The sequence below is a fragment of the Oncorhynchus keta genome, chromosome 28, assembly GCF_023373465.1.
Source record: "Oncorhynchus keta strain PuntledgeMale-10-30-2019 chromosome 28, Oket_V2, whole genome shotgun sequence".
Classification (NCBI taxonomy): Eukaryota; Metazoa; Chordata; class Actinopteri; order Salmoniformes; family Salmonidae; genus Oncorhynchus; species Oncorhynchus keta.
Window position 1 is genome coordinate 65,828,945 of NC_068448.1, and position 19,160 is coordinate 65,848,104.

At 45.4% G+C, this 19,160-nt stretch overlaps 2 protein-coding genes across 12 annotated transcripts in view; one reads left to right on the forward strand and one right to left on the reverse strand.

Moving 5' to 3' along the window:
- Positions 1-341: 341 nt before the first annotated feature.
- LOC118361690 (TRAF2 and NCK-interacting protein kinase-like) overlaps positions 342-19,160 on the reverse strand; it is a 59,429-nt gene continuing 40,610 nt past the window's right edge. For 9 of the 10 annotated variants that reach the window (XM_035741832.2, XM_035741825.2, XM_035741828.2 and 6 more), the window contains 9 exons: positions 17,037-17,148; positions 16,663-16,839; positions 15,798-15,941; positions 15,033-15,167; positions 14,790-14,890; positions 14,456-14,605; positions 13,825-13,984; positions 5,254-5,393; positions 342-5,120 (listed from right to left, as the gene is read on the reverse strand). In XM_035741832.2, coding sequence (XP_035597725.1) covers positions 5,037-5,120; positions 5,254-5,393; positions 13,825-13,984; positions 14,456-14,605; positions 14,790-14,890; positions 15,033-15,167; positions 15,798-15,941; positions 16,663-16,839; positions 17,037-17,148 — 1,203 coding nt within the window. In that variant the 3' untranslated portion in view covers positions 342-5,036. The remainder of the gene's footprint in view (positions 5,121-5,253; positions 5,394-13,824; positions 13,985-14,455; positions 14,606-14,789; positions 14,891-15,032; positions 15,168-15,797; positions 15,942-16,662; positions 16,840-17,036; positions 17,149-19,160) is intronic. The other variant, XM_035741830.2, reaches the window with a different exon arrangement.
- Positions 7,220-13,813, forward strand: LOC127912863 (spidroin-1-like). 2 transcript variants are annotated; one of them, XM_052483649.1, is made up of 2 exons: positions 7,220-13,075; positions 13,136-13,813. In XM_052483649.1, the coding sequence occupies exon 1, from the start codon at positions 10,381-10,383 to the stop codon at positions 11,311-11,313; it is 933 nt and encodes a 310-aa protein (XP_052339609.1). In that variant the 5' UTR covers positions 7,220-10,380; the 3' UTR covers positions 11,314-13,075; positions 13,136-13,813. The 2 variants fall into 2 exon arrangements, with proteins under 2 accessions (XP_052339609.1, XP_052339610.1); XM_052483650.1 differs by having other exon boundaries at positions 13,166-13,813.

The following is a 19,160-nucleotide window of genomic DNA, read 5'->3' on the forward strand; positions in this document are numbered from 1 at the left end:
TCGTTGGCAGAAAATGACAATTACATCAATTTTAATCCCACTTTGTAACACAACAACATTTGGAAAAAGTCAAGGGGAATACTTTCTGAAGGCACTGCATGAATCTACATGAAAGGGAATATAGGCTCCAGGGTTGGGGTTAATTCCACTTAAATTCCAATGAATTCAGAAAGTGAACCAAACTCCAATTTAAAAAAATTAAATACTAATTGAAAAGCATTAAAGAGAATTGGAATTTTAGAGTATTTTCTGAATTGACCACAGCCCCGGTAGGCTCATAATAACGAAATAATTTTATGATGAGAGAGAGAGGAGTACAGACAAGATATTTCACACATAGCTCATGTTTAACTTATTTTATTTAAGAAAAAAACAGCACATTTCTAATGCATGTTGTCATTTGGAAACATGAAGTGTGTGAATAGGTTACATGGAAAAGTCAAACAAAATGGCTCCAGTCACATTAATTAATCACCATCAATAATCACATGTATCCATGCTCATCACCCATACATCCTCCCTCTGTACCTCTGTGTCTGTCATGGTGACACAGAGAAGTAACAGCAGAAGACTAAAGAAGTCAGTAGCTAGTGCTCTTTATTGCTAAACACTCTAAGGAAGCTGGGATCCAGTGTACAGATACCATCCCAACATTGTTCCCTTATAATCAATGTTTAATCCAATTCTACTCACTTATATTTAAAACATACATATTTGTGATGTGCCAAAATTGGAGGCCCAAAGTCTAAAGAACCTGTAAGTAGGCCTACTGCAGTGTGCCCCGCTTCTCTCTCCCCACACCTCCACATGCAGACAGACAGAAAAGAACGCTAGAAAAGTGCTCTCAGACCAGTGGGTCGGTCCTGATCGGTACGGAGTACAGCCTCCTCTGATATGCTACTGCTTGAGTAGTGGCACCTCTTATAGAACATTGGCTCTAAAATATGGACCCATGTACTATAGTCTCTTGTGACAGCCTTAAAAGCTGAGATTTGGTTCTGGGTGTCGAGATTACCTGTACTGTAGAATTTAAATAAGTACTGGTACCTATTTCATTCCACTTCAAGCACTTTGTCACAAAAACACAGATCATGGAGGTGAAGCACCTTGGGTAGTTTACCATACACAGCTAATCCCATGGAGCCAAAGACAGAGCCCTCTATGACTCCAGATCTACGTACAGCAGTATTGACATTGGTTCTAATTCAAGAAAAAAAACATGAAAATCACAACTGAGAATAGCTCTCAAACAAGGAAATCATATGGATCCTCAACAGAGCAGGACATCATCCCAATATTTAGTATGTCACAGGTGTTTGTTTCTTTGTGTGTGTATGTGTGTGTGTGTTATGGAGCTGAACATGGGGGACAAAGGGGCAGGGGGAAATCATGTGGCCAACAGTGTGAGATAGGGCTTTACATGTCAGACACAGACATCCAGACACAGAGTGAGAAGTAAAGCAGTGGAGGACGTCTATGTAATCATAATCATGTCTCTGTACAAGGACAGTTACGCTTAAACAACACATACAGTGGGGAGAACAAGTACTTGATACACTGACGATTTTGCAGGTTTCCCTACTTACAAAGCATGTAGAGGTCTGACATGTTTTATCATAGGTACACTTCAACTGAGAGAGAGGAATCTAAAACAAAAATCCAGAAAATCACATTGTATGATTTTTAAGTAATTCATTTGCATTTTATTGCATGACATAAGTATTTGATCACCTACCAACCAGTTAGAATTCTGGCTCTCACAGACCTGTTAGTTTTTCTTTAAGAAGCCCTCCTTTTCTCCACTCATTACCTGTATTAACTGCACCCGTTTGAACTAGTTACCTGTATAAAAGACACCTGTCCACACACTCAATCAAACAGACTCCAACCTCTCCACAATGGCCAAGACCAAAGAGCTGTGTAAGGACATCAGGGATAAAATTGTAGACCTGCACAAGGCTGGGATGGGCTACAGGACAATAGGCAAGCAGCTTGATGAGAAGGCAACAACTGTTGGCGCAATTATTAGAAAATGTAAGAAGTTCAAGATGTAAATGTAAATGTAAGATGATGGTCAATCACCCTCTGTCTGGGGCTCCATGCAAAATCTCACCTCATGGGGAATCAATGATCTTGAGGAAGATGAGGGATCAGCCCAGAACTACACGGCAGGACCTGGTCAATGACCTGAAGAGAGCTGGGACCACAGTCTCAAAGAAAACCATTAGTAAGACACTACGCAGTCATGGATTAAAATCCTGCAGCGCACGCAAGGTCCCCCTGCTCAAGCCAGCACATGTCCAGGCCCGTCTGAAGTTTGCCAATGACCATCTGGATGATCCAGAGGAGGAACGGGAGAAGGTCATGTGGTCTGATGAGACAAAAATAGAGCTTTTTGGTCTGAACTCCACTTGCCGTGTTTGGAGGAAGAAGGATGAGTACAACCCCAAGAATACCATCCCAACCGTGAAGCATGGAGGTGGAAACATCATTCTTTGGGGATGCTTTTCTGCAAAGGGGACAGGACGACTGCACCGTATTGAGGGGAGGATGGATGGGGCCATGTATCGCGAGATCTTGGCCAACAACCTCCTTCCCTCAGTAAGAGCATTGAAGATGGGTCGTGGCTGGGTCTTCCAGCATGACAACGACCCGAAACACACTGCCAGGGCAACTAAGGAGTGGCTCCGTAAGAAGCATCTCAAGGTCCTGGAGTGGCCTAGCCAGTCTCCAGACCTGAACCCAATAGAAAATCTTTGGAGGGAGCTGAAAGTCCGTATTGCCCAGCAACAGCCCCGAAACCTGAAGGATCTGGAGAAGGTCTGTATGGAGGAGTGGGCCAAAATCCCTGCTGCAGTGTGTGCAAACCTAGTCAAGAACTACAGGAAACGTATGATCTCTGTAATTGCAACCAAAGTTTTCTGTACCAAATATTAAGTTCTGCTTTTCTGATGTATCAAATACTTATGTCATGCAATAAAATGCAAATTAATGACTTACATCCAGAAAATCACATTGTATGATTTTTTTGTTTTAGATTCCGTCTCTCACAGTTGAAGTGTGCCTATGATAAAAATGACAGACCTCTACATGCTTTGTAAGTAGGAAACACTGCCGATTTTGCAGGTTCAAATACTTGTTCTCCCCACTGTAGTTGACTGGAGTACCAGTCTGGGGGGCGGGTTATTGATTCCAGTGATTCAGACGAGGTGAACACACACACACACCTAACAGTGGCAGTTTAATTCTGTACTGTTAGCAGGGAAGACAAGTCACACATGCACGCGCACACTTTCATTCTTGCACACATGTTCAAAGTCTGATACTTCACACTAAACACGATAAAAACATATTGTAGAAACCATTTTCTCTACTCTGTAGAAAGCCTTATAGTATGAACATGAGGGTCTTTCTCTAAATTATCCATAAGATATCATAATCAAATGCTTTATCATATTTACCCTACGGTTTCTTGGAAACAACCCTCTTTTCCTCTAACCTATACCCCATGCAGTGTTCAAAGATCTGACAGGACTAGATAGGAGAAAGCAAGATGGCTGCCGACCCAGGTTCAAACACCTGTCGGTCACACTTATATTTAACCAGTCATTTCAGATCTATGACTGAAGAGGTAAGGAATTAGTGGATGGAGTAGGCTCATTGCTATTACCCTTTATTACATACAACCCACATCAGTAGTCTCATCATTGGTTCAGTAAACACAGACACCCTCCTCAACTCTCTACTACCTTTGCAGGTAGTGTCAGACACAGTATCCTAGGAGACTAAATGTGATTAAACTTAACGGTTTGAGATTCATGTGGTCATTCCACCTGGCCATCTAAAGCTATTTTGAGTACATTTACACCCCCACCCCCAGTTTAAGGTATTGACTGACTATAACATGGTGGGTCTCATTTTGGAAAGTTAAATCTTTCCAACCACGCATTTGTCCAGTCAGACTACACCTGTGTATTGCCTTAGTTTAGAAGTCAAAAGTGATGGTGACAAGTGGAATAGGTGTCACTATGCAAATGTAGAGGAGCAGGTCAACTAATGGAAGGGGGGAAGAGATGAGAGAAGAGGTGGTGTAGGAAGAAGCCTGACAACTAACCAACCCAAACGTCTGTCTCTCCATCACTCCTCCCTCTCTTGCAGTCTTTAATATGAAGAAGCATGTCACATTTTTTAAATGAAATTTCTACATGAGGAAGATGAACTAAACAAACTCAAGACTGCTCTCATCATTCTCTCCATCTCCTCCGTTTCTCTGTCCTCCATTGTTCCGTCTCAGTGTAAGAGTGTCTGATAGGGAAGCAGCTCCGTTTCAGATCATAGAATGTGTATTTACAGATGTGAAACACACAGAATATAAATATGCCAAATAGATTGAATGTAAAATAGAAGTCACAGAGAAAGAGGGGAGCACAGGTGAACTAGAACAAGAATGACAAGAGTATATATATTTTCTGTGACCACCGGTGACAATATTTGTATTTTTTCAAGTGTTCCTGCAGTCAAGAATCTACACTCAGCCCCACCGCGTATATACGCACACAGGTCAGGGGTCATGACAACACCCTCAGTCACTGACCCCTGACCCCATGAGGGAGACTACACCAGCACCTCTTGTCACCACCTCCCAAAAACAAAACACTGAGGCTACATCCAAAACGGCACGCTATTCCCTACTCTGGCCAAAAGTATTGCACTGTATAGGGAATATGGGCCATCTTGGACGGTGCCTTAGAGAAACTAAACGCACCACAGAGAGAGTGTTGTCTGAGCGTATCTGGAAAGTTGTTGGAGAGCTCATCTCTGGTTCCTCTGGTGGAGGGAGGTTAGTACTGCAGACGTCTGGCTGGCTGGCGATGAGAGTTGGACGGGAAGACAGTTTCTCTTCCTCCCGTCTCCACTGAGCCGCCGCCACTCTGTGTTCACTCATCTGTCTCAGTTCTCTCTTTTCATCCCTCCATCCTGTCCTCTGGTTAGGCATGTACAGTATGGAGGGAGGATGTAAGGAGGGGTTGCCAGGGTTACCAGTTCATCATAGAGCTCCGGTTCAGGGTCATGAAGAAGACTTGGCTGCTGCCGCCGGAACGCACAGAGGCGAAAAACACCTGCACACAGCACAAAGCATCATGGGAAGTGAGGAGAGTAAGCATGTGTGTTGGCTTATAAATTGAGGTTTTGCAGCATGTGTGTGTGCTCTTGTGCTTGTATACATGTACATGTGTTCGTGCTTACACACACCTTGTCGTTCCTCTCCGACAGGAACTTCAGTCGCTGAGCTCGCTTGTGCATGAAAACTCCGTCGAGGTGTCCCGTCTCCACGGAGCGGATCTCAATGGCCTTCTCTCCCCAGCCCATGATCTGGTTGGAGTGGATGTAGGCTGGGGGAGGGACAGGGACACACAGACAGGGGAATGGACAGGAGAGCACTCACTCAAACCAGTCACAGATCACACCCCTAGGCCACGCCTTCCGGGAGGAAATCATTGCAGCAGTTTCTGTATCTCATTCTGAACGACGGATAAAACTCCAACACCTGAGCTGTCCACCCCAAGGGGGGATGGGGAGGGCAGTTTCATACAGACCCAGGGATAACGCTAATAAGAGAGATGCCCAGATTTATGGGGGCATAGTCAAAGTCAACCGCAGAGCACTACTGGGAGAGAAGGTCATCTGAGGGTCAACTGTGATGACTCTGGTATAGTGGTTTGACGTGGACGGTAACCCTGCCCTGGGTTTACCCCTGGGTGGTTGTACTGTAGCAGAGACTCTGCAGGTGACTGATGACTATGCTGTGAGGATGGTTACAGTAGTAGCAGCATGATGATGATTGGGTGATTTTACCTCCCAGTTCTGTCATCCAGCTCCTTTGTGCTCAGGGAGTGAGCTGGCCAACGGACTGGATTGTTAGTGTGTGGGTGTGTGTGAGTGTACTGGTTTGTATTGGGTGGCTTGGGGCTGTATGTGTTTATATAGTGTGTGTGTTGGGGCCAGGGTGGAGATGCCTTTAAAAGAACGAGACAAACTCAGGGGTAGAAGTTCCTAGGAACTGAGTGAAGTGTCTAAATACAACAACACAAACACAGTGTTTCAGACAAAGACAGAACGAGCCAAATGAAAACAGAACTAGTCAACCAGACAGACATGATAAACTGAGGCTTGGTATTAAGTATGGAGAGACAGAAGAGAAGCGGAGCTGATCTGAAGGGATCAGAGGGATCTATCAATACCCATTCTAGATCTAGTGGGATTAAAGCAATAATATCCTTGTTACTGACCCTGAGCTTTATAATTAGTTAGAGATGTGATGTGCGTCGTTAATAGACCTGGGTCAAATACTTTTGAGGTGAGCTTGATTTAGCTTGGACCGTACGCCGTTGGAGCTAGTCCACAGAGGAAATTTAATCAAGCGCAACTCATGTACTTGAAAGTATTTGACGTATGTACACTGAGCGTACAAAACATTAAAGACACCTTCCTAATATTGAGTTGCATGCCCCGCCCCCCTTTCCCACAGAACAGCCTCAATTTGTCTTAATGGACGCTACAAGGTATGGAAAGCGTTCCACATGGATGCTGACCCATGTTGACTCCAATACTTCCCACAGTTCTTTCAAGTTGGCTGGATTTCCTTTGGGTGGTGGACCATTGATACACATGGGAAACTGTTGAGTGTGAAAAACTCAGCAGTGTTGCAGTTATTGACACAAACCAGTGCGCCTGGCACCTACTACCATAGGTACCGTAATTGCTGGACTATTAAGCGCACCTGAATATAAACCGCACCCACTGAATTATAAAAAAATATGTATTTTGTACATAAATAAGCCGCACATGTCTATAAGCCGCAGGTGCCTACCGGTACATTGAAACAAATGAACTTTACACAGCCTTTAAAGGAAACACGGCTTGTAACAAAAATTAAACAGTGGCCTACCAAGAAAGTCATTGGTCACTATCTTCCTCCTGTGCACTGAAACCACTGAAGTCATCTCCTTCGGTGTCGGAGTTGAATAGCCTCAGAATTGCTTCATCCGATGTTGGATCGTTTTCATTGTCGCTCTCGTCACTTTCATCCGGAGGCAAATACCCCGCTGAGCTCATGCTGCCCCTTCAACACGCAGCAGTCCAGCCTTTCGAAACCCGTTGATGATAGTGGATTTTTTGACAATGCTCCACGCTGTCAGGACCCACTGGCAGAATTGACCATAAGTTGCTCTTCGCATGCGGCCCATTTTAGTGAAGGATTTCTCCCCACTTGTCATCCAAGCCTCCCACTGAACAAGGAGCGCCACCTTAAATGAACGATTTACACTGATGTCGAGTGGCTGCAAATACTTTGGGCCATCTGCTTTTCTTCCCTCTGAAAGCTGTTGTTGTCTTTCTGCACTGAGTCAGTTCCTCACGCTGCTGTTTCCAACGTCTTATCATCGACTCATTAAGGCAAAGCTCCCATGCAGCAGCTCTATTTCCTTTTCCAACAGCCAGATCGATCGCCTTCGACTTGAAAGCTGCATCATATGCATTTCTCCATGTCTTTGCCATGATGAGGGTGACAAAATTACTACCGTAATCAGAATGATGGGAAGTTGGAGCGTGCTCGATTTACGTCACATTATGTGACGGTGCTCAGTTTTTTGGCGGCATGAACCTTGTGAAAGCGGGGAAAATCCATAAATTAGCCGCATCATTGTATAAACCGCGAGGTTCAAAGCGTGGGAATAAAGTAGCGGCTTATAGTCCGGAAATTACGGTACTTAAATAGATGACTTGCCCATTCACCCTCTGAATGACACACATACACAAACGTCTCAAGGCTAAAAATACATTTAAAAAATATTTATTCTGTCTCCTTGCCTTCATCTACACTGATTGAAGTGGACTTAACAAGAGACATCAGTAAGGGGTCATAGCTTTCACCTGGATTCACTTGGTCAGTCTGTCATGGAAAGAGCAGGTGTTCCTAATGTTTTGTACACTCAGTAAATAAAGACAATGTATTTGACATGCGTACATAAAAACAAACAGAAAATGTTTCCATCCAAAGAGAGGCAGGTAGACGTATCCTAGACCCAGAAAGACAGATAGATCCTACCTGGATATACAGGTAGATACAGTTGAAGTCGGAAGTTTATATACACCTTAGCCAAATACATTTAAACTATTCTTTTTTTAAACATTTTTTTTTTACAAGTCCTGACATTTAATCAGTAACAATTCCCTGTCTTAGGTCAGTTAGGATCACCACTTTATTTAATGTCAGAATAATAGTCGAGATGATTATTTATTTCAGTTTTTATTTCTTTCATCACATTCCCATTGGGTCAGAAGTTCACATACACTCAATTTGTATTTGGTAGAATTACCTTTAAAATGTTTAACTTGGGCCAAATGTTTCAGGTAGCCTTCCACAAGCTTCCCACAATAAGTTGGGTGAATTTTGGCCCATTCCTCCTGACAGAGATGGTATAACTGAGTCAGGTTGTAGGCCTCCTTCCTCGCACACACTTTTTCAGTTCTGCCCACAAATTTTCAATGGGATTAAGGTCAGGGCTTTGTGATGGCCACTCCAATACTTTGACTTTGTTGTCCTTGAGCCATTTTGCCACAACTTTGGAAGTATGCTTGGGGTCATTGTCCATTTGGAAGACCCATTTGCGACTATGCTTTAACTTCCTGACTGATGTCTTGAGATGTTGCTTCAATATATCCACATAATTTTCCTCCTCATGATGTCATCTATTTTGTGAAGTGCACCAGTCCCTCCTGCAGCAAGGCACCCCCACAACATAATGCTGCCACCCCCGTGCTTCACGGTTGGGATGTTGTTCTTCGGCTTGCAAGCCTCCCTCTTTTTCCTCCAAACATAACAATGGTCATTATGGCCAAACAGTTCTATTTTAGTTTCATCAGACAAGAGGATATTTCTCCAAAAAGTACAATCTTTGTCCCCATGTGCAGTTGCAAACCGCAATCTGGCTTTCTTATGGCGGTTGTGGAGCAGTAGCTTCTTCCTTGCTGAGCGGCCTTTCAGGTTATGTCGAAATCAGACTTTACTGTGGATATAGATACTTTTGTACCCGTTTCCTCCAGCATCCTCACAAGGTCCTTTGCTGTTGTTCTGGGATTGATTTGCACTTTTCGCACCAAAGTACATTCATCTCTAGGAGACAGAACGCGTCTCATTCCTGAGCGGTATGACGGCTACGTGGTCCCATGATGTTTATAATTGCATACTATTGTTTGTACAGATGAACATTGTACCTTCAGGCATTTGGAAATTTCTTCCAAGGATGAAAAATACTTGTGGAGGTCTTTAATTATTTTCTGAGGTCTTTGCTGATTTCTTTAGATTTTTCCATGATGTCAAGCAAAGAGGCACTGAGTTTGAAGGAAGGCCTTTAAATACATCCACAAGTACACCTCCAACTGACTCATTTGATGTCAATTAGCCTATCAGAAGCTTCTAAAGCCATGACATAATTTTCTGGAATTTTCCAAGCTGTTTAAAAGGCAGTCAACTTAGTGTATGTAAACTTCTGACCCACTGGAATTGTGATACAGTGAATTATAAGTGAAATAATCAGTCTGTAAACAACTGTTGGAAAAATTACTTGTGTCATGCACAAAGTAGATGTCCTAACCAACTTGCCAAAACTATAGTTTGTTAACAAGAAATTTGTGGACTGGTTGAAAAACAAGTTTTAATGACTCCAACTTAAGTGTATGTAAACTTCCGACTTCAACTGTAGATCCTAGAACTGGAGAGACTGACAGACCCAGAGAGTCAGGTAGACAGATCATAGACCCAGAGAGACGGGTAGACAGATCATAGACCCAGAGAGACAGGTAGACAGATCCCAGACCGAGAGAGACAGGTAGACAGATCCCAGACCCAGAGAGACAGATCCCAGACCCAGAGAGACAGGTAGACAGGTAGACAGATCCCAGACCCAGAGAGACAGGTAGACAGATCCCAGAGAGACAGGTAGACAGATCCCAGACCCAGAGAGACAGGTAGACAGATCCCAGACCCAGAGAGACAGGTAGACAGATCCCAGACCCAGAGAGACAGGTAGATAGATTCATGTACAGCTAGATATCCATTAGATTTCAGTATCATCTGGTTGTCAATCAAACAACACAAAAACAACATGAATAACATAAAGTAGCAGACAAACAGACACAGAAACATTCCTCCCTGTGCTGAGGAGGGGCAGTACTCTAGGGGTAAGGAGTGTGAGAAGTCCAGGTCGAGGGGCATCACTTGTAGGAGCATGCAGAGTGTCTGTAACCGTCGATCTATGGGTTGCAATTGTGTGTGTTATTATATTGCATTTGGAAGGGGAAGCTACATGTAAAACTACTATGAGGTATTTGGTCGGGGGTTGGAGTGCAGGGGTTGGAGTGCAGGGGTTGGAGTGCAGGGGTTGGAGTGCAGGGGTTGGAGTGCAGGGGTTGGAGTGCAGGGCTTGGAGTGCAGGGCTTGGAGTGCAGGGCTTGGAGATCAGGGCTTGGAGATTAGGGGTTGGAGATCAGGGGTTGGAGATCAGGGGTTGGAGATCAGGGGTTGGAGATCAGGGGTTGGTGTGCAGGGGTTGGAGTGCAGGGGTTGGAGTGCAGGGGTTGGAGTGCAGGGGTTGGAGTGCAGGGGTTGGAGTTCAGGGGTTGGAGTTCAGGGGTTGGAGATCAGGGGTTGGAGATCAGGGGTTGGAGATCAGGGGTTGGAGATCAGGGGTTGGAGTTCAGGGGTTGGTGTGCAGGGCTTGGAGTGCAGGGGTTGGAGTGCAGGGGTTGGAGTGCAGGGGTTGGAGTGCAGGGGTTGGAGTGCAGGGGTTGGAGTTCAGGGGTTGGAGATCAGGGGTTGGAGATCAGGGCTTGGAGTTCAGGGCTTGGAGTGCAGGGCTTGGAGTGCAGGGCTTGGAGTGCAGGGCTTGGAGTGCAGGGCTTGGAGTGCAGGGCTTGGAGTGCAGGGCTTGGAGTGCAGGGCTTGGAGTGCAGGGGTTGGAGTGCAGGGGTTGGAGTGCAGGGGTTGGAGTGCAGGGGTTGGTGTGCAGGGGTTGGTGTGCAGGGGTTGGTGTGCAGGGGTTGGAGTGCAGGGGTTGGTGTGCAGGGGTTGGTGTGCAGGGGTTGGAGTGCAGGGGTTGGAGTGCAGGGGTTGGAGTGCAGGGGTTGGAGTGCAGGGGTTGGAGTGCAGGGGTTGGAGTGCAGGGGTTGGAGACAGGTCTGGCGTTATGTGCAGGCCTTAGGGGGCCTGGCCCACCCTACCGCATCTCCTTGCCCGTCCAAATAAAATATTGAAATATTAATAATTTATTTCACAGAGACGCGCACCGACAGAAAGACATTAATTCAGTCCAATTGTGCATCACCTCATGGGTCTCCCGGTCAAAGCCGCCTACGACACAGCCCGGGATCGAACCTGGATATGTACTAACGCCTCAAGCACTGCAGTGCCTTAGACCGCGGATTGTTTATTTTTTGAGTAATTCTCCATAACACATCAGCAGGTCTAGTAGATGTACCATTAATCCCCTGTCATTTGGTTACATGAATTTCTGTTAATGTATTAATTACAGTCATTTACCATAATCATTATCAGACAGGAAACGTTGTTTGCAGAGTTCACAACCTGCTACACTTGTGAGAAACAAGTTTTGGTTTATTTAATACCAATTACCAGATTTGTCAATTGTTTTTGTTTGGAGTGCTCCATGTGAGCAATGAGCATGTGTCTGGTTTCTATTTCCTGATAAAGTTGAGGGAGCGCACGTGCCTGAGCACACTCAGAAGTAGGCCTACCTGGCCTGCTGCGTGCAAAAGTAGTTAAGTACCCATTTGGCAATGTCTGATTTTTGATTGTTATAGCTCACCACGTCCACCACTAATAAACTGAGCTTCTCAGTCATTTTTTCTTCACCTCACACAGTAAGTCAACAAAGTCTGTTTTTGTGAATGACAGTTTCTCAGTATTTGAAAAATCTTTCCAACACTCCCGGCCTTGAGAATCACGCATCGGTGTAGAAGAACAGAATATCTTGATCTGATTATTCCATATTACCCATGGGATCCCGAGTGGCCCAGCGGTCTAAGGCATTGCAACTCAGTGCAAGAGGCGTCACTACAGTCCTTGGTTCGATTCCAGGCTGTATCACATCTGGCCGTGATTGGGAGTCCCATAGGGCGGTGCACAATTGGCCCAGCGTCGTCCGGGTTTGGCCGGTGTAGGCCATCATTGTAAATAAGAATTTGTCCTTAAGTGACTTGCCTAGTTAAATAAAGGTTAAATAATGAAAAAAATATATATAATAATATATCCAGTGGAAATGTCATAAAAAAAACAGCTGTCTGAGCTCAATGGCACAAGAAACTCTGAAGACCTGGAATAGGTTAGCTGATATAATGTTGCACGTTCCCTAGAGACAGCTTGGGGCTGGATCCAGTTGATGAATTGATACAACGTTGCACTTCACCAGCAATAGCTCAAGTCAAGACAGATTAAAAAGGGAGGCAGAGAGGCGGAGTAGAGAGATGCTTAATAGTCGACTTTAGGCCAATGTATTTTACTTAGTTGACGATTAAGTTATAGGCTTACTGCCTTTGGCCTGAAGGCGATCTCTTGAGTTCAATGCTCTCATTTCTTTAGTCACCAGTGTATCAATGTGTCCATATGGCAGAGGCTAATGCTCTCGCCTTTGTTGAGTTTTTACTTTTAGCTTTTTATTGTTTTACTTCAGATTCATGGTTGACCATGTAACACTGATTTTGAGAGACAAAAACATTATTATTGAAATGAAACTGTTCCACGAAAATGCGCATATAAACAGAATCATAACTGGCATGCAGATCGGTAGAGATGGTAGGATAAACTGTAGCTTCCCCAACCTTGAAACTCACAAGCTGCCTATGGTTTTCACTATAACACTCCTAAAACAAATGGTGAATATGCCAGCACATGCACATATAGGAGGTCCAGTGAAGAAATGTGCCCGCCATTAGAAACTCATTCGTTCTGGCCCTGGTTGGGGAGCAGGGGCTGGAGCTGGCCCTGGTTGGGGAGCAGGTGCTGGAGCTGGCCCTGGTTGGGGAGCAGGTGCTGGAGCTGGCCCTGGTTGGGGAGCAGGGGCTGGAGCTGGCCCTGGTTGGGGAGCAGGGGCTGGAGCTGGCCCTGGTTGGGGAGCAGGGGCTGGAGCTGGCCCTGGTTGGGGAGCAGGGGCTGGAGCTGGCCCTGGTTGGGGAGCAGGGGCTGGAGATGGCCCTGGTTGGGGAGCAGGGGCTGGAGATGGCCCTGGTTGGGGAGCAGGGGCTGGAGCTGGCCCTGGTTGGGGAGCAGGGGCTGGAGCTGGCCCTGGTTGGGGAGCAGGGGCTGGAGTTGGGGAGCAGGGGCTGGAGTTGGGGAGCAGGGGCTGGAGTTGGGGAGCAGGGGCTGGAGTTGGGGAGCAGGGGCTGGAGTTGGGGAGCAGGGGCTGGAGCTGGGGAGCAGGGGCTGGGGAGCAGGGGCTGGAGCTGGGGAGCAGGGGCTGGAGCTGGGGAGCAGGGGCTGGAGCTGGGGAGCAGGGGCTGGAGCTGAGTCTGGGGTTGTAAGCTGAAAAGACTAGGAGTCCTAGCCGTACTAGTGGATCAGAGGAGGATAGAGAGGGAGTATAGAGGGGTACTGCATGGTTGTGCGGAATAGTGAGGGAGAGGGGTAGCCAAGGTAAAGAGAGGGACTAGTGAGAGGTATTGAGGGGTGTATTTTATGAACCAGTGAGAGGCATAGAAGTGTTTGTGAGGGTGGCAGTGAGAGTTGTGTATATAGTGTGTGTGACCTACCAACAGATGTAGGCATCTCTCCCCACTGCAGCACCACGTCTTTAGTGATGCGTCCGTAGGTGTTGACATAGACGCCCTCGTCCTCGTAACACAGCAGCATCTCCATCCCATCGGTCCGCGGCAGCACCACGATGGCATGGGGCGTCACCTGACTCTGAATCTGCCGGGGGCGATAGATACCACACAGTGGAGGGGTGGGGGGCTGGTGTCAGCCTGGCTGGCACAGAACATGACCCCCGCAACTACTCTACCTCCAAATCTCTCTTTCTAGCCCTTCTTTCCCCCCCTCCTTGTCTTGTGGCCAGCTCCCCACCCCCCTGTGCGATGAGAAACTGCTGCAACAATGGAATCTCCCACTCCATCAGTCACACAATCACCATGGTAGTAACACACAAAGTCAACAAAACAGCCTTGTCATGGTTTCAACAACATAAATGGTAACCGTCATGGTATTTGAGCCCTGAAACCAGAACTGCCACACAGTAGGTACGGTTACCATTTAAAAGGTAGTATTTCAGAGGGAAACCATCTTTTCACCACCAGAGTGCAGAAATCAGATGTTACCTGGTTCAGTAGTCCTTCTCTGACCACGCACGCACACACATACACACGCATGCACACGCAGCCTTACGTGGGAGGGGATGTAGATGTCATACGGGTTGCCAGAGTCGACATCGATTACATGAAACCCAACGCTGGAGCCATAGATGACCTTTAACCTCTGACCTTCCTCCACTGTCAGGTCAACCAGCTGGGGGCGGTGCTGTAGGTCAGTGAACGACTGACAGACAGAGAGAGAAAGACAGTGGGGAACAGAGAGAAAGATAGACATTATTGAGAGAGATACTGTGGAGAGCATTCAGCTACAAAATGGCTACTGTGGCATCACCCAGGTGAGAGTAGGTGGGAGCTACACACTGGTAGGGGAGGAATTAAGATAATAAGATAATATTTCTGTGTGTTACCTTGAAGGCCATGAACTTGTGGTAGGGTTTGGGTGCCCAGGCGTAGATCTCCACTGAGTTCTTCAGAGCGATCACCAGAAACTTGATCCTCTCATACTTCACTGGAAACACACACACACACACACAGGAGAGTCAATCACTTGTGTTTGCACCCGGTGATAATGCCTTGGTTTTAGCTTAATGGGCTGATGCAACACACAGACACCCAGAGTTAAACGTCATGCCCCCAGTCCACACACATACCGACTTTGTAGTGCACACAGCCCTCCAGCTCTCCTACAGTGACCCAGCCCTGCTTCTTCTCCACCTCGGGGTCGTTGTGTAATATCCTGTTCCTCAGCCAGGACAGGTAGTACACACGCAGCTTATTCTTCTTCCCTGTAGGAGGAGAGAGAGGGGAGAGGAGCGAGAGGGGAAAGGAGAAGGGAGAGAGAAGGAGGGGAGAGGAGAGAGAAGGGAAAGGAGAAGGGAGAATGAAGGGAATGGAGGAGAGAGGAGAGAGAGGGGAAAGGATAAGGGAGAGAGAAGGGAAAGGGGAGAGGAGAGAGAGGGGAAAGGGAGAATGAAGGAATGGAGGAGAGAGGAGAGAGAAGGGAAAGGAGAAGGGAGAATGAAGGGAATGGAGGAGAGAGGAGAGAGAGGGGAAAGGATAAGGGAGAGAGAAGGGAAAGGGGAGAGGAGAGAGAGGGGAAAGGATAAGGGAGAGAGAAGGGAAAGGGGAGAGGAGAGAGAAGGGAGAGAGAGAGAGAGGAAAGGAGGAAAGGGAAGGGGGAGGGAGGGAAGGTATTAAGCCTGTTGGCTATTTGAGAGTGATCATAGAATCTGAACAAAGTAATGCTATAGGCCTCCAGCTCTTTAGGAAATACAAGTCTGCCTTTGGGGCCAGACAGTTAAAAACCACAAAGTCAAAAACAGAAGGACACCATAAATCTTACTCGATGGGGCCACAGAACCCTTTGTTAAAGTCTAACTGTGTTCAAGTAGCTGTCTTGCTGCAGTCAGCCCTACCAGATATGGTGACCAGGACGTTGAGGCCCTCCAGAACGTCCATCTGTTGGAAGCGTCGGCGGTTGATCAGGTTATACACCTTGCCCTGACCACTGCGGTCCAGCAACATAAGACCGTTCTCTGTCCCCACCAGCAGATTCACACCTAGACACACACATTTTAAATACTTTATTTGAATCTACAAATCACATTACAGTCAAGAACGATTCCAAGATTTCATAGGTCATGGATATATGGACACTTATAGATACAAAAGTCATGGATATATGAACACTTATAGATACAAAATCAAATCAAATCAAATTGTATTTATATAGCCCTTCGTACATCAGCTGATATCTCAAAGTGCTGTACAGAAACCCAGCCTAAAACCCCAAACAGCAAGCAATGCAGGTGTAGAAGCACAAAAGTCATGGATATATGGACACTTATAGATACAAAAGTCATGGATATATGGACACTTATAGATACAAAAGTCATGGATATATGGACACTTATAGATACAAAAGTCATGGATATATGGACACTTATAGATACAAAAGTCATGGATATATGGACACTTATAGATACAAAAGTCATGGATATATGGACACTTATAGATACAAAAGTCATGGATATATGGACACTTATAGATACAAAAGTCATGGATATATGGACACTTATAGATACAAAAGTCATGGATATATGGACACTTATAGATACAAAAGTCATGGATATATGGACACTTATAGATACAAAAGTCATGGATATATGGACACTTATAGATACAAAAGTCATGGATATATGGACACAGAAAACACCTTCCAACACACACACGCACGCACACGTGTGTAAACATATATAACGTACATTTCAAGTGTCTTACCCCAGAGAGCAGCACACAGTATCTCAGAGTTGAAGCGCTTCTTGTATTTGCGTATCTCAGGCGTGTCACTATGAGGTCGTATGTTGGTCGGGTTCACGTTGACCACACTGATCTTTCTGGCCTCGTTCAGTCTGGCCTGCTCCTGCTCCTGAAGCAGCAGCTCATTTGTAAAGAGAGCTGCAACCACAGGAAAACATTATACTAATGTTCACAAAACCTTTCAAACTTACAACAACAGGACACCCTGTACAGTATGTTCACACAACATTACAACCTTAGAGCAACATTCATGCAACCTCCTCCTTCCTAAGCAATTTACTGGCAACAAGAGCTAGAGCAAGGATGACAGAAGATTGACAAGATAACTGACTCACCAGAGGCAGAGTTTTCATCATCATCATCGGTGGGGGAGGTTCCGTAGACTCGTGGATCAACGAATGGCGTGAAGGAGGAGGACTTGGAGCCACTCCCACTGCCCATGCCATACTGCAAATCAGAGAGAGAGGGGGTGGGATCAGGATCTCAGAGCATTATAGGTAGGGTTCAGAGTTTTCCCTGAACATTTAAACAAGAAAAACTCCAGGCCCTAATTTCTGTCCTGAGGCAACAGGTTGCCAGGTGGTGAGAGTTTTCAACAGACACTTATGGGTTGCCAGAGCAGAAAGTGTGTTGAGCAACATTAGGCTTGGTTTGCCATGCAAACACACAGCATGCAGAGAGAGCAGAGAATGTGACCAGCAAAAAAGGAAGAGAACATATGGAAGAAATGGTTATGGACTGGGTTAAACTAGGTTAGAGTGGGTTTAATCGCGAGCCAGACAGACTCAGCGTCTTGGTCTAAGTCACACTTGACAGAGGGTGAGTTTTTTTGTTTGTTTTAGTACAGGATGCAGAGAGAGCACAAGGGCACAGAGCCACAGGGCTCGGTAGCCAGCAAATCCGACCCGCTTGCTTACAGCTGCATTAAGGTTGGACAGGCTTCCTGTGTAGATTAAGACACCACAGAGCTGGTGCGAGATATGGCTCGGACAGTGCCTCAATTCAAGGACGAGAAATGCGTTGTCCTCCGAATTGTCCCATTATCCCAAATGTTACTCAGAGAAGATTGAACGACTGCTACTGTGACTGGCACCCGTTGTCTCTCTCTCCTCCGTGCTGCAGCGACCACCACAGAACATCAAAGTGTTTATTGCGCTGTCCGTGTTCACACTTGACTAGTATTATCAGAGAACCTTGGAGTTTGCCAAAAAACAATAGGTTATTCTGGTTGGAAATTTTACTCTCCTGCCAGGTAAAAATTAGTGCCACGGCAGATTAGGACAAGATGTGGTGTTTTGTGCTCGTGGACATAATTACATAACCCGATTTAAGCTCTGAATATCAGCAATCAAACTTTATTAGGAGTTATTGCCTATTTGCATTGTGTTTAGACAGCGGGAAATACTATTTTCTTTTTCACTATGATCAGCTTGTCAAAAAATGTACATATACAAACTATTATGCACATAGCAACATGGTCTAGGAAAAGGCACTAAACATGTGTATATGACAAATACAATTTGATTTGATACTCTTTCTTCCATATCCTGTATCTGCTACATGATTTATGTTAGATCATTTTTTTACTGAACGTTGGTGCAGCGCTGCAGAGATGTGTCTCTCCAACAGCACCCTGGAGAGGCACGTTGGGAACGGACAAGCAAAATATTTTTAGTCCCTGCCCTTGACAAAGATGGGCATCAGCCCTCACCAAAAGAGCCCATACGTCACTGGTTGAGAGAAAGTGTCATTGTTTTTGGGCAGAATTTGAGGTTTTGTGTTGTTGTTGGCTGTGTTGTTGCTGCCTAATGAGTGGGCAGGCCGTGCCTATAGCATATCCTAATCACATCAATAAATTGGTTATAACAAACTCTGAACACCGTAACACATATGAACTCAAAATGAATGTGGAGGACGTGACAAATAAACTTGAAACAGGGGAATATTTTCCAGGTTGCTCAGGAGGTAAAGGGGAAGTCCGATGTGTGGAATAAATGTGACAAGCCCTGCGTGCATATTATGTGTGACTAACACGTGTTGTATAGATTACAATAGAATTTGTCTGACCATTTGGAACAATGTAAACACTAAATAAAGTATAAGCGTACCAGAGAGTCTGTTAAAATGTTGTTTTTTGTTAAGCCTTTATTACAGCAAAGACTAAAGTCGCATTCATTCATGAATGCAATTTCCGAAATGGAACGGTTTATTTATTGTTTAAGCTTATTATAACTAACTATAACTAGTTATTATTATTATAAATATTATTTTTCAAACAATTTGCAACAGTGTAAACACAAAATAAATTAGAAATAATACCAGAGAGGCTATTCTAACAAAGTAAAGCCTTTATTACAGAGAAGATTAGAAACAGCCGAATTTGTGAAATTGCTGTGTGAAGCTTGGTGCTCATGGAATCAGTAGGCTATTAAACACACACTCAAACAGGCAAGAGAAAC

Excerpts from the sequence above, each read along its gene's own strand:
- LOC127912863 (XM_052483649.1), top strand. The coding sequence starts at position 10,381 with ATGAGGTATTTGGTCGGGGGTTGGAGTGCAGGGGTTGGAGTGCAGGGG.